General features: G+C 38.1%; 2 protein-coding genes across 6 annotated transcripts in view; one reads left to right on the top strand and one right to left on the bottom strand.

Moving 5' to 3' along the window:
• Positions 1-633, bottom strand: part of tmem198a (transmembrane protein 198a) — a 61,052-nt gene extending 60,419 nt beyond the window's left edge. The window contains exon 1 of the mRNA XM_047371519.1: positions 207-633. The gene's annotated coding sequence lies outside the window, so the exon portion shown is untranslated. The remainder of the gene's footprint in view (positions 1-206) is intronic.
• Positions 634-1,884: 1,251 nt separating this feature from the next.
• The window catches only part of LOC124871146 (myc box-dependent-interacting protein 1), a 29,942-nt gene continuing 18,231 nt past the window's right edge, over positions 1,885-13,595 (top strand). For 2 of the 5 annotated variants that reach the window (XM_047370198.1, XM_047370195.1), the window contains exons 1-11: positions 1,890-3,014; positions 3,879-3,959; positions 4,088-4,142; positions 4,243-4,337; positions 5,630-5,725; positions 5,987-6,097; positions 6,184-6,276; positions 8,751-8,836; positions 8,985-9,060; positions 9,444-9,499; positions 12,935-12,979. In XM_047370198.1, the coding sequence (XP_047226154.1) occupies positions 2,928-3,014; positions 3,879-3,959; positions 4,088-4,142; positions 4,243-4,337; positions 5,630-5,725; positions 5,987-6,097; positions 6,184-6,276; positions 8,751-8,836; positions 8,985-9,060; positions 9,444-9,499; positions 12,935-12,979 (881 nt within the window). In that variant the 5' untranslated portion in view covers positions 1,890-2,927. Of the gene's footprint in view, positions 3,015-3,878; positions 3,960-4,087; positions 4,143-4,242; positions 4,338-5,629; positions 5,726-5,986; positions 6,098-6,183; positions 6,277-8,750; positions 8,837-8,984; positions 9,061-9,443; positions 9,500-12,934; positions 12,980-13,595 lie in introns of all 5 variants that reach the window. The other 3 variants (XM_047370199.1, XM_047370197.1, XM_047370196.1) reach the window with 3 other exon arrangements.

Raw genomic sequence — 13,595 nt, 5'->3', positions numbered from 1 at the left:
AACAATAGCAGCACCGAGACTCCATGTGTCCACGGTTCAAACTGACTGACAACACAACAACCTGCTGTGGGGAGCAGTGTTTTAATAAAGCGCCCCTGTTCTTTCACCGAGAAAAAAAAACCAAAAACACTTTTATTTTTATTTAGAACTCCACGATCTATAGTTAAAATGACTGGAATGTAAGGTGAACAAAGACATTTACTCACCTCAGAAATGCAACATTTTGGCGTTCTCTCCCATTGTCATTTTCGCAGCTCCAAAGAAGCGCAGAAAATCGTCACTTTTTTCGAACTTAGTCAGCTTTACCAGTCCAACATCATGTCTCCAAAGCCAGCGAGAAACTCTAAAAACCCGGCCAAACGGGGATGAAACAAAGCTCAACTCCTGTTCCCTCTCTACTCTTGGCTTCAGTTCCCCACTCTCTGGCTGCCTTTCTTTCTCTGTACAGACACACAGACGCGCAGTCTTGTATAGCCACAACCTCATATATTATTAAACACATTTAATGGACAAGTGGATGGATAGAGGAGGGTAAAAATGGAATGATGCCTTTCGATATTTATTCTGTGTTTACATCATGTACCCAATTATCTCCCTTCACAACGATCGAAATGTGCACTTCCTTTGTGCGCCCAGCCTCCCTCTCTCTCCCCCTCTCAGCGGGTTGAACCATTGCCGCAGCGCAGTAGGGGGGATGATAGGATCTATTCATGAGAGTGTATGGGAACGAATGGGTTTGGTGACTCGTGGCCAAATGTTGTTATTGTCGGGGGATAAAGAGAAGGGGGAACTGAAAGGAGGGGGAAAGTAAGAAAGTGAGAGGGGGGAAATACATGTAAGTAACTCAACTGCAGTGAGATTTGTATGGCAGTAATCTAGAAAAAGAGGAAACAAAAATCCATATCTGTACATACAAATGCTTTGTTATGAAACAGGTTTCTTTGTTGTTGTTTTCTTACACTGCGTCAGTCTGGAAACTGTGTGATCCCCCTCTCCTCAAAAACGACGCCTTCACACACCATCTTTCCTCTCATGTGTAACCAGAGGTTGTCTCAAGAATCCTGCCAAGCTCCACTGCGCAACAAATTTATAATTACATTCCACATCCTGATGGTGGAAATGCAAAAACAAATACAATCAGGTTATTATTTCTAGACCACGTTTGTTTTCTTTTTTTTTCTCTGCTGTCTTGTCGGTTCCTGTCGCCTTCAGGACCTCGGAGAGCTCCAATTCAACACAACTCCACCTGTTTACCAGTGGCGCCACTACATTGGAGTAATGGCCGACTCCTATAAATTTGGTGTCCATCTCTCCGTCCAAATTTTTAAAGTAAAAAGGCATTTATTACTCACAACATATACATGTCATTTATTTTTTTTTTACTTTCAATGCATGACACTTTTCAATCCAATAATTGGCTCCTGTCCCCACCTTCTCCTTGCTATATTTGACAGCAGCACAATAAAACCTCTTCCACCCTTTTGTATGTCTTCCTGTTGGATATGTAAACAAACGTACTTCATGAAAACAAAAATAATAATAGTAATAATTTGTTATTGTTATTATTGTTTTTGTTGTTGTTTTTATACATTTAGTTTTTTACAACTCCCATTGCAATACATTCCTGTAAGGATACAAAGGATACGTAGAGAAATGATAAACTTTCGTTACCTCAAGAACACTTCAAAACTGACATTTCATACATACAACACCCTAAAATAGCATCACCTGACTGTCCAATAGAGCAACAGATACAATCTTGGACTTAATAGGTGTAGTATTTGTTTACTATTTCTGTTTTGTCTGTACACATTCATTGTTTCCTTTCTACACCACAATAAATTAAAAGACCGGGGAAACATCCCCTGTGCTAATAGCGCCCCCTTCCGGAGAGGAGTTGGCTACGTTTGGATCCCAAGCACATTTTTGAACCAGATCAAACCTGTTGTTTTGTAGAACTTGTTTTGGTCCTGACCCCATTTGAGAAGACAGCAGGGTTTCAAAGTGCTGCTTGATAAGAAAGCCGAGTTGTCAGGTCATCTGTTGCTTTTTTTCCTGAGCTGCTGGGACATCAGTCTTAATTATTATCAACCTGCTGCAAAAACACTAGGAAAATAAATAAAATATAACAAATGGACCTGAGCAGAATATAAAGTATTATATAGTTTTTCATGTGTAACGTGTAACTTTAGTTAAAATCTTTAATATATTCTGATATAATCGAATTTCTTTAAATTGTATTTTTTTAAACACCAGTTGTTTCATTTATCATTTAAAAAAAGTTCTGTTGTTTTTTTTTGTTTTTTTTGTATTTTAGGGAATTACAGTTGTCAAATTATTAATTTATTTAGCAGAAAAGTTGCTAGCCTACTTTAGAAAACAGCACTTTCATGATCATTTCTTGTTATATAACAGTAATATAGCTGACTCAAGCGGGGATATCGCACTGCTACTGTATAAAACAGCTGATAGAAATTGTAGTAAACGGTTCATGTTCATGTTCAATTTCTTAAGGAAATGGAATGTTTAATATTTTTTAATTTGCATTTCTGTGAAAATAAAAAACAGAATTCTGTCTTCCAATTTCCTCGTCGGTTTATATATTGCATGCGTTTGCAGTTTTGCAGTTTTGCAGTGCAAACAAGAGGAAAAGCGAGAGCATCTGTACCTTTAAGATCATCTCTCAGCATCCCTCTCCACTGTCAGGGACGCGTACGTACAACAGCCCAACATTATAGAGCGCAGGATACATTCAAGCTTTACCCACACACATCAGCATTATCATATACAGTAAAACGTCTCACAGTTGTAATTATTATCCTCTTTTCCCGCTTGGACATTGATGCATTTGCCTCAGCGGTCGCCGTAGCGGTCCAAGCGATCAATTTCCTTCCCTCCCGCATCCAAAGGCTGATCTGCGCTGCAAGATGGCTGAGCTGAATTTGGGGAAGGGGCTGACGGCTGGGAAAGTGGCCAGCAACGTCCAGAAAAAGCTCACCAGAGCCCAGGAAAAGGTAAGAGGTCCTCCTACACATGCCTGTGTGAAAGATGCAGGAGAAATTACGGTAGGCCTTTAACGCGCCGAGGAACAACGCTGCCGCATCCTCCGCTGAGGCGCAGTGTCGCATCACATCATAATAAGAGCAAGGATAATGTGTTTGTGGATGTTTCATTGAAATATGTCCTCTCTTTAGATACTCTCTCAGCGGATACATTCCTACTGTTTATGAAATGCAGTTCCGTGTAGGCCCACGCACCTTTTACACTGATATTTCTGGCATTTAAAAACCCAATTGTATCTAGCTAAACAAGCGCACTTTTCTCATAGGCGTCCCCTCCCCTACGATATGCATCATTTCAGCATTAAACAGTTATGCTTTCTGCAGTAAGTGACATATATCAGGCCTGTGCCTTCAAGCACCTGCACGTTCCGCAGAATGAATGCGAGGTGGCGCTGTTTGTCAGTCAGAAGACTTGTCTACATAAGAACAGGGCAGACTTATCTATCTTCCATTATCTATAATAAAGGATGACTGCAGACTTCCTCATTTAATGTGACTGAGCGTTCAATTCATTCTATACTGTATTGACTCAGATGGGCTAACTACAAATGAAAGTCGTGCTTGTGAGATCTGTTTTTTACCTTTTGAAAACCATCCATCATATTGGTCAGTCACATAAAATCCCATTAAAAAGTATTGGAATTGTGTTTGTCACATGACACATTACGAAATGGTTCAAAAAGTGTAAATATGGGTCTGTATCTTAATTAGTGTTCCACTTATAAGGTAAGGCATTAGATCTCACATTGTGTGCTTTCTGATGCAATTAATATTAGCACTTCTCTGGTACTGCTAACTTATTTCTTTGGCTGACAGGTTCTACAGAAGCTTGGCAAAGCAGATGAGACCAAAGATGCTGCCTTTGAGGAGTGGGTCATCAACTTCAACAAGCAATATGTGAGTCTATATTAATACACGTCATTATAGGTGTAACTTACAGAATAAATCAGTTTAATATTCAGTAATTGACCATATAACACAGTGTGTCTACCTAACTATGGGAATATGTTAAACCTCACCCTCAGGCTGAAGGCAGCAAACTCCAAAGGGACCTAAGAGCATACCTCGAGGCAGTTAGAGGTACGCTCACATCCATTTACACCACACATGTATGAGCATCAATGTGAAAAAAAAAAAAACACTTCCGCTAATGTGCTTTTTGTGAATGCATATGTTTTAGCCATGCACGAGTCCTCTAAGAACCTACAAGCATGTCTAGGTGACATGTATGAGGCAGAATGGTACGGCAAGAATGAAGTGGATTCGATTCTGGAGGTCAGAAATGATTTTTTTAATTGCATCTAAGCACACCACAATGGTCTATGTGTGTGTATGAGAGAGTCACAGACGAGAGGTCAGAACCAACAGCATTAGTTGATTGTGTAAAATATATCACACTGGGTACTGTAAAGATTCTGGCTAACAACAATTGCATAAGCCAGTGCGTAAGGTTGGGTGTTTTGAAAGATATAGGACACTCATTTTAGTTTAATTTATTTAGCAGTGTTATTCTAAAAAAACATTTTTACAGCATTTAGAATAAAGTTAGGACTTCTAATAGTGATAAAGATTGACAACACTTATGCTAGAGATAACTGCAAAGATAGTTTTATTAATGAAATCATATTAAGTAGGAATTAGTGTGTGCCAAAGGGATGAAACAGCGAATCGTGGTAGCCTTAACATTAAGTAGCGACACTATTGTATATTTTAGTGTAGTCTTAGCCGTCACTAACATTAAACTGTAAAATAAATATCTGAAAAATAAAACAGGGGTGTCCACTTTTTGTCCCTAAACTAACAGATGTTTCCACAAGAGTGGAGCATCATGGCTTAAGCATGACTTATTCTTCCCCTGAGTCTAAACAATGTGGTAGGAAAGAAAAAGTCCAAAGGTGAGTAAATGTGTTTGAAACATTGCCAGGGTGAATTAAATTGGCAAATCAAGCCTGAATTTCGACATATTTGTTCACCTTAAATTTGGACAAGATGCAGTGTTCAATGTATTTTTTCTTGGTTACAAAGTGAACCAGGATTGGCATACTTGAGAGAGCCATAAAGTCATGCTTGGGGACTTCTAGTGTTAGAAGAGCAGCTGTTGGGGAATCCAGAAACCTTAAGCATGCCTGCACTTTGTGAGGAAAGAGTTATTTAGGATAGTTTGATTCTCTGAATTCTTTAAGATATAATGCTGCAATGCAGGTTAGGTATAAAATGATAGTTGCATTAAATGTCTTACATGAAAATTTTAAAAATAAATTCAAGAGATAGCATCATGCTCCCATTTGATGACTGATCTATATAAACAGGGACAGGCAGGAGTATTAGTGGAAATTTAAAGACTTTTTACACATACTGTTTTTGCATTTTGTAGTGCTTTTTGTTACAATGTTAAAATTGTATAAAAATTATAGTTCCAAAAAAAAAGATTACAGATCTTGCCACTCTTAATGACATTATACATGCATAATAATAATAATAATAATAATAGTGTAATAATAATAATAGATTCTAACAGCAGGCCTTTTGTAAATGTGCATGACTACACATGTTCATCCATCCTGTAGGACTGTGATGTGCTGTGGACTGATTACCACCAGAAGTTGGTTGATCACGCTCTGATCTCCATGGATACCTACCTGGGTCAGTTCCCTGATATTAAGGTAAGCTGCCTGGGTTGAGTCGTGACCTCAACCCAGGATTAGTTGCATTTGTTGCTGATCCACTGGCACGCTGGATTCTAATCACATGTTCCTATATCTGTTTGATGTGAATGTTATTCATAAACCCTAATCCTAATGTAAATAAAATGAGTTATGCACATTTTACTAAACTGAGATCTAAATAAAGAGTAAAACTTGTGCTGATGAAGGTTGGGTCTGCAGCTCATCACTTATTGTGGTCTCTTGATTTCTTTCTTTCAGGGTCGCATTGCAAAGAGAGACAGGAAGCTGGTAGATTATGATAGTGCCAGACATAACTATGCTGCTACACATAAGACCAAGAAAAAAGATGGGGGCATTAAAATTACAAAGGTAAATCAAATAGTTTTATGTGTTTTAATATGTAAAAGAAAAAAGTAAACATTTCCTAATATGTAAATTTGTTTCCTCTGGTTCAGCCGTCCACCTTGTTGGAAAGGGCAACTCCAGGTTGGGCTCAGGGTATCTTGTCTGCACACAACCTTGCTCAGACCAGTCTCTCCAAGAGCCAGGTACCCTCTATGGTTTATGGGCTATGATATTATTATATACAGTAGCCTAGTATATATACGAGTAGCCCAGCATTGTTTTGTTTTTTCTCATTTCTTTTCAGGTTCTTTGTATATTTCTTTCTGTGACATTGACTAGTTTGTAAATCCAAATTGAAAATGAGAAACGCAAACATTAAAGCAAAATATGGCCAACATATGCGGAATCACAATGATAGAATCCTTAAACAAATATTCATATCAGACAAACACATGGAACTTACTTGATTTATTATTCAAATTTAAAAAATGTTTGATAAATTCCCAAATGAATGAGTGTATGTTGTTTGTGTACAGATTATTAAGGAAAGAAGCAGAGTCACATTCACTATCCAAATATAGACAGTTATTTGCCTGAAACATGGATGGAAAGTTGCAGCCACCAGTTTAATATTCGATTGGGAGTAATACTTCTTGTTATTGATATTTCCAGGATTACATAATCTGTTGTTGAAAAGCGCAGTGATCACTTTCACCTCACTGTCTGATGGTCTATTTTTTTTCACATATGTTAACAGCTGCATAATGAGGAATCAAGAATGTGTTGCACCTATGTTATTGCATTTTTAATAACCCTCTTCTAAACGTAATGGGAGAAATATGGTACTTTGCATCAGTATCCACAACCATTAAAAATGTCCACATTGTGTCATATTACACCCACAAACTTTAAAATATTTAATTTGGGTTTTGTGGGGATCTGCATGATGGAGCAGTTATTACCACTGCTAAATAGCAACAAGAAAGTTCTAGGTTCAAAACCCAACCTTGGCGTTTCTGCATAGAATTTTAATTTTCTGGCTTTTGTATGACAGATCCACAAACAATTGTGGATAATTGTGAACTGAAATAGAATGACAAAGTTTTATAATACAAATTGTTTGCAAACAAAATTATGATAAGGATGGCTTGCTATTGTATGTATGCCCCGGAGGGAATACTTTATGTCACCAAATTTCACAACAACTGCAGCTGCAAGTCTTTTAGGATATGACTCAACCAGCTTTGCCCATCTAGAAACTGAATTAGCTCAAGCTTAGAAAAACTGAATGCGGAGAGCTTGTGTAAAGCAAGTCTTATCACAGATTCTCAACTGAAATACACTCTGGACTCATTTCTAACACATGAATATGCTTCGACAGAAACTATTCCATTTTAGCTCTCCAATCCAATCCTTTTTTTATTTAAAAACACTTAAAACAAACAGAGAGGGCAAAGAGCTATACAGATAAAAGCAAAACATAAACCAATAAAATTCAAAATTAATAAAATAAGAAAATACATGGACATAAAACCGAGATAAAACAACATAAGATCAACATAAAACTAAAGCTCTATGATGTTTGGTGTTGTTTTCCTACTGGAAGGTGAACCTCTGCTCAGTTGTAAGACCTCTGAGAGTCATAAGCCTCTTATAGGTTTTCTTCCAGGATTCACCTGTATTTAGCATCATTAACTTTTCCCCATCCCACATCTCACCAGCACCCCTGTACCTGAAGAAGAAAGAAATATCCACAGCATATTACCACCATCAGGTTTTAAAGTGGGGATGGTCTGTTCAGTTTGATGTGCATTGTTAGGTTTCCCCCGCCAATAGTGTTTTGCATAAAGGCCAAAAAGTTCAATTCAGTCTCATCTGAGCAGAGCACCTTCTTCCACATATTGTATTTCCTATGGCTCCACATGGCTGGTGGCAAACTGCAAATGGATGTCTTATGGCTTTTTTTACCAGACTTTCTTTTTTTTATTTCTGCTGTGTTCCTTGGTCTCCATAATCATTTTTCTTAATGTTCTCTTACAAAACCCACAGGCCTTTACAAAACAGCTGTATTTATACTAACATTAATTTATACACAATTTGACTATTTACTAAGCAGATTAATTTTAAGTGCTATTGGTTCCCCGGATCTTATTAAGAATAAAAGATTAAAAAATAAACCTTTGTGTAATTTTGCACTTCTATGGGTTGGTCTCTATCAGGTAAAATCCCAATACAATTAACTATAATTTCTGTAGCATGTAGCAAATATTGGTTTGTTGCATGTCTAAGAGTGACAACGTTCAAGGGGTATTAATACTTTGGCAAGGTACTGTAGTTTGGATTTCCATCTCACACTCCAAACAGCTCCTTCTTTAAAATATCTTCATCTAGGATTTTATTCAAGATTCTGCTGTGAAAAGCACAAACGGGCATTCTTACATGTGAAGTAGTTACCCATGAGTGATGTTAATCACCTTATCTTGTTAAACGTTATCACTACTAACAGTTGCATATTTAATGTTTTGAAAATCAGCACTGTCACAAATTTTAAAAAGATAAAAGAAAATGCATTTGAAAACGTTTGATTTTTCACAAGGTTGCCACTGATGAGGAATTAATGTAAGTTAAGGCACCTTAGCCAACAAAATGTGTGTGTGTGATTGTGTCTATATTTCAGGCTGAGGAAGAGTTGGAAAGAGCCCAGAAGGTGTTTGAGGAGATTAATCTTGACTTGCAAGAAGAGTTACCTTCACTCTGGAACAGGTGTGTATTTTCTCTGCATATAAATGCCTGTTTAAATTAATTTACCTGTTCAGTGACAATGTAGTTACCTTCTATCAATGCTACAGTTACCCACATTGGATTCAGTAGTTAAATTTGTATTTTTCTTTTCTCTCTCTGCTTTCAATAGTCGTGTTGGATTTTATGTCAGCACCTTCCAGAGTTTGGCGGGCTTTGAGGAAAAGTTTCACAAGGAAATCAGTCGGGTAAGACCCCACCACACACCTTCAGTATGGATGGGGTTGAGTGTATATACAGGAGTGGATTAAATTACTGACACGGTATATCAGGTAGCAGGTAATGGAAAATGTTGACAATGTGAGACAGCCCTGCATCAGTTGAACTAGACAATGCAGGTTTTATTCTTCTACCTGAGCATGAGATCTGTAAGTAATGCCTAATAAACCATAAGAAATAATGCAAGTAATTAGCAGGAGTTACGCATGGCAGTACATTGTCAAAAATACTAAAGCGGACTTAAAAAGCACAACATAATGATTGTGGTGTTGCATGATGCAGAAGATTTATAATTATAATGGTTTTTGTATTGGATGTAAAATTTGACATTCCATCTTTCATATATTTGCAGTTGGATCAGGATTTGCATGACGTGTTGGAGACATTGGAGAATACAGAGACAACCAGGTTTGTGAGCTATGATATAGTTAGCAATAGTTACAGTTTTTCACACTTTGACAGTACTTCTAATTGCCTTTCATTGGTTTTTTTAGCAACAGTCATGAAACAGAGTAATTGATAAAAAGAAAGTACACCCTCTCTCAGCTCGTGTTTGACCTCAGTAGCAGGTCCAATTTGAGTCAAGTGTAAAAACAGATTCTGCTGTTTTCTTATTTATTCAACAAAAATAAAACAAAATGGAAAAAATTGTGAAAAGTTAAGAACACCCACAAAATCTATACATACAGTACAGACCAAAAGTTTGGACACACCTTCTCATTCAAAGAGTTTTCTTTATTTTCATGACAATTAATATTGTAGCTTCACACTGAAGGCATTAAACTATGAATTAACACATGTGGAATTATATACTGAACAAAAAAGTGTGAAACAACTGAAAATATGTCTTATATTCTAGGTTCTTCAAAGTAGCCACTTTTTGCTTTGATTACTGCTCCGCACACTCTTGGTATTCTGCTTCAAGAGGGAGTCACCTGAAATGGTTTTCCAACAGTCTTGAAGGAGTTCCCAGAGATGCTTAGCACTTGTTGGCCCTTTTGCCTTCACTCTGCGGTCCAGCTCACCCCAATCGATTGGGTTCAGGTCCGGTGACTGTGGAGGCCAGGTCATCTGGTGCAGCACCCCATCACTCTCCTTCTTGGTCAAATAGCCCTTACACAGCCTGGAGGTGTGTTTGGGGTCATTGTCCTGTTGAAAAATAAATGATGGTCCAACTAAACGCAAACAGGATAGAATAGCATGCCGCTGCAAGATGCTGTGGTAGCCATGCTGGTTCAGTATGCCTTCAATTTTGAATAAATCCCCAACAGTGTCACCAGCAAAGCACCCCCACACCATCACACCTCCTCCTCCATGCTTCACGGTGGGAACCAGGCATGTAGAGTCCATCCGTTCACCTCTTCTGTGCCGCACAAAGACACGGTGGTTGGAACCAAAGATCTCAAACTTGGACTCATCAGACCAAAGTACAGATTTCCACTGGTCTAATGTCCATTCCTTGTGTTCTTTAGCCCAAACAAGTCTCTTCTGCTTGTTGCCTGTCCTCAGCAGTGGTTTCCTAGCAGCTATTTTACCATGAAGGCCTGATTCACACAGTCTCCTCTTAACAGTTGTTCTAGAGATGTATCTGCTGCTAGAACTCTGTGTGGCATTGACCTGTTCTCTAATCTGAGCTGCTGTTAACCTGCGATTTCTGAGGCTGGTGACTCGGATGAACTTATCGTCTGCAGCAGAGGTGACTCTTGGTCTTCCTTTCCTGGGTCGGTCCTCATGTGAGCCATTTTCTTTGTAGCGCTTGATGGTTTTTACGACTGCACTTGGGGACACTTTCAAAGTTTTCCCAATTGTTCGGACTGACTGACCTTCATTTCTTAAAGTAATGATGGCCACTCGTTTTTCTTTACTTAGCTGCTTTTTTCTTGCCATAATACAAATTCTAACAGTCTATTCAGTAGGACTATCAGCTGTGTACTGTATCCACCTCCTGCACAACACAACTGAGGGTCCCAACCCCATTTATAAAGCTTGAAATCCCAGTTATTAAACCTGACAGGGCACACCTGGGAAGTGAAAACCATTTCAGGTGACTACCTCTTGAAGCTCATCAACAGAATGCCAAGAGTGTGTGGAGCAGTAATCAAAGCAAAAGGTGGCTACTTTGAAGAACCTAGAATATAAGACATATTTTCAGTTGTTTCACACTTTTTTGTTCAGTATATAATTCCACATGTGTTAATTCATAGTTTTGATGCCTTCAGTGTGAAGCTACAATATTCATAGTCATGAAAATAAAGAAAACTCTTTGAATGAGAAGGTGTGTCCAAACCTTTGGTCCATACTGTATATATACAAATTATGTTTAACCCAAGAAATCACAGGGGTGTCCTTAGTTTCATGACAACAGTAGGAGAACAATATTATTTGCTTTATTTTTGTCACATTTCTTTTATGTAAAAGGTAAGATAATATATGTTTGGTTGATGTTTTTTTTTTTTTTTTGCAAAAATGACCTGCTTATTTCGCCATAAATTGTGCTACATTTGCAGGGAAAATGCATTTGTGGGTTGAAAATAAAGAAATTGCCAAATCCTGTTTGCCAATGCCAAACAGCTTTTTGTGGGGGCAGTGTGAGGGTGTGGAGTGGCGGTATCTACCTCTCTGGAAAAACAAGGCTTGACGTCATTGGACAAAATGCAGAGAGAGATATCAAGATGACATTCTGCACCAAGTAGGAATCCCATCTTTCCAGAGGGACTGAACTCTATCCGCCAACATGTCAATGTTTGTCCCCGTGGTGCTGGATTTATCAAAGACTATGTCCAGAATTTGTGAGTGGAGAGGACTGTATAGTGTGAAGGCTTGACCTAAACACCGTTCACTTGTGGTATCAGCTTGGGTGTGCTTCTTGTGCCAGCACAACCTCATTCTCTGATATTCAACAAATGATGAGGAGGTATTGGATGCCATCCTACAGCATGGTGACCAGCGTGAGGAGGAGGTGCGAAGCTACTGTAGTTGTGTATGGTTGACCCCTGCACTACTGAGGCCCTTGTTTGTTAAATGAATAATAACAGTTAAATTGCCACAATGTTATTTTTTTCTTCAGACTTCAATCTAAAAAAGAACACCAAACAAGAGTCATTAGCAGAACAACAGTTTAGGCATTGGCAAAGAGAATTTAGCAAGTTTTTAATTGATGCAACTCACATAAGTCTGCTAATTAATCAACAAATAGCATTTTTCTTACATTCTCGGGGAAATCAACAGGCTTTGTAAAGGTGACCAATTTTGTTGCCAGGAAGTGTTGTTACAACAAAGAAGTAATCAACCAAACACAAATTGCTCTGGTTTTCGTGGTAACTTTCTACTAAAAACACCTGAAAATTGGGAGTTATTGAGATATAAATTTGTATTTGCTGCTCAAATATTTTAAAATGACCACTTGCAGGAAATCATGACTCTCATCTGGGATTCCTGACCCTTATTAGATGAAAAACTCCTGCTGGCTGGACTTTGTCATATTTGATAAGTGCATTTATCCTTTAGAAGTCAAAACGCCAGTATAGCTTGTGCTGAGTTTAAACTCTTTTATTTCCTTGTAGGTATGGTAAGTTTTTACTTAACTTTATCATGTTGGACCCACAGATTGGACTTAAAAAAGGATTGAGATCTGGTTGTCACATGATTTATATTACATATTAATAACTGACAATCCTCTATATTGTAATATATTTGAATCAAAATCTGAACCATAATTTGGTTTAATATGGAAAAAAAATAGCTAACATCAATAAATACATCTGGGTGGGATGTACATCTGACTGTGAAGAAAGGAAAAGCAAACAATAACCCAGAACCCCCCACCTTAACCTCCCCTTTCAGAAGGACAAGTGACCTTGGCGCAGAATCGTCTGGACCAAGCAGGAGGTAACTGGCAACAGTTGTGGCTACAGCGGTGATAAAATGCTTGTCTGTCCTTCCAGCCTGACCTGTCTGTACAGCTGGTGTATGTCTGTCAGTTTGCAAATGTGGGTAATGTCAGGGGAACCAGTGCTTGTGATTTCACAGAAACATTGTCTGACCTAAGAATTGTGTGTTTGGAGCTGAAGCTAAAAAGGAGCAGAGCAAAACCTGCATATTTTTATTTAATGCTGCACCAGGCAAGAATGGGGCATGATAATAAAGCCACTTCCTAAATGGGTCTTGAAGGGCATTAAACAATAGTACTGAATAAAATGGTTCCATAGTGTTGGAAGATTTTCACCCTAGGATATGGAGGGTATCCTTCACTTTTTTGCATCAGTGTAAGTCATCCTTGTTTAGTCTGTTGAATTAATTTTCTTTAAAATAGTCAGATATGAATATGTTATACTGTCTATCAAAGTCTACGACTTTCTGTTTTCCTGTGTTATAAAGGTGAAATACACATTTCTCCTAGCCACAAGACTGGACAGGAAACCATGTATATCGTGCCACCATGTGGGGAGGATGGCAGAGGAGATAAAAAATAAATAAAAATGAAACTCATTGTTGGAGAACTGCA

This window comes from Girardinichthys multiradiatus, chromosome 7 (genome assembly GCF_021462225.1).
Source record: "Girardinichthys multiradiatus isolate DD_20200921_A chromosome 7, DD_fGirMul_XY1, whole genome shotgun sequence".
Taxonomy (NCBI): Eukaryota; Metazoa; Chordata; class Actinopteri; order Cyprinodontiformes; family Goodeidae; genus Girardinichthys; species Girardinichthys multiradiatus.
This window is presented reverse-complemented; position numbering and strand designations above follow the sequence as displayed.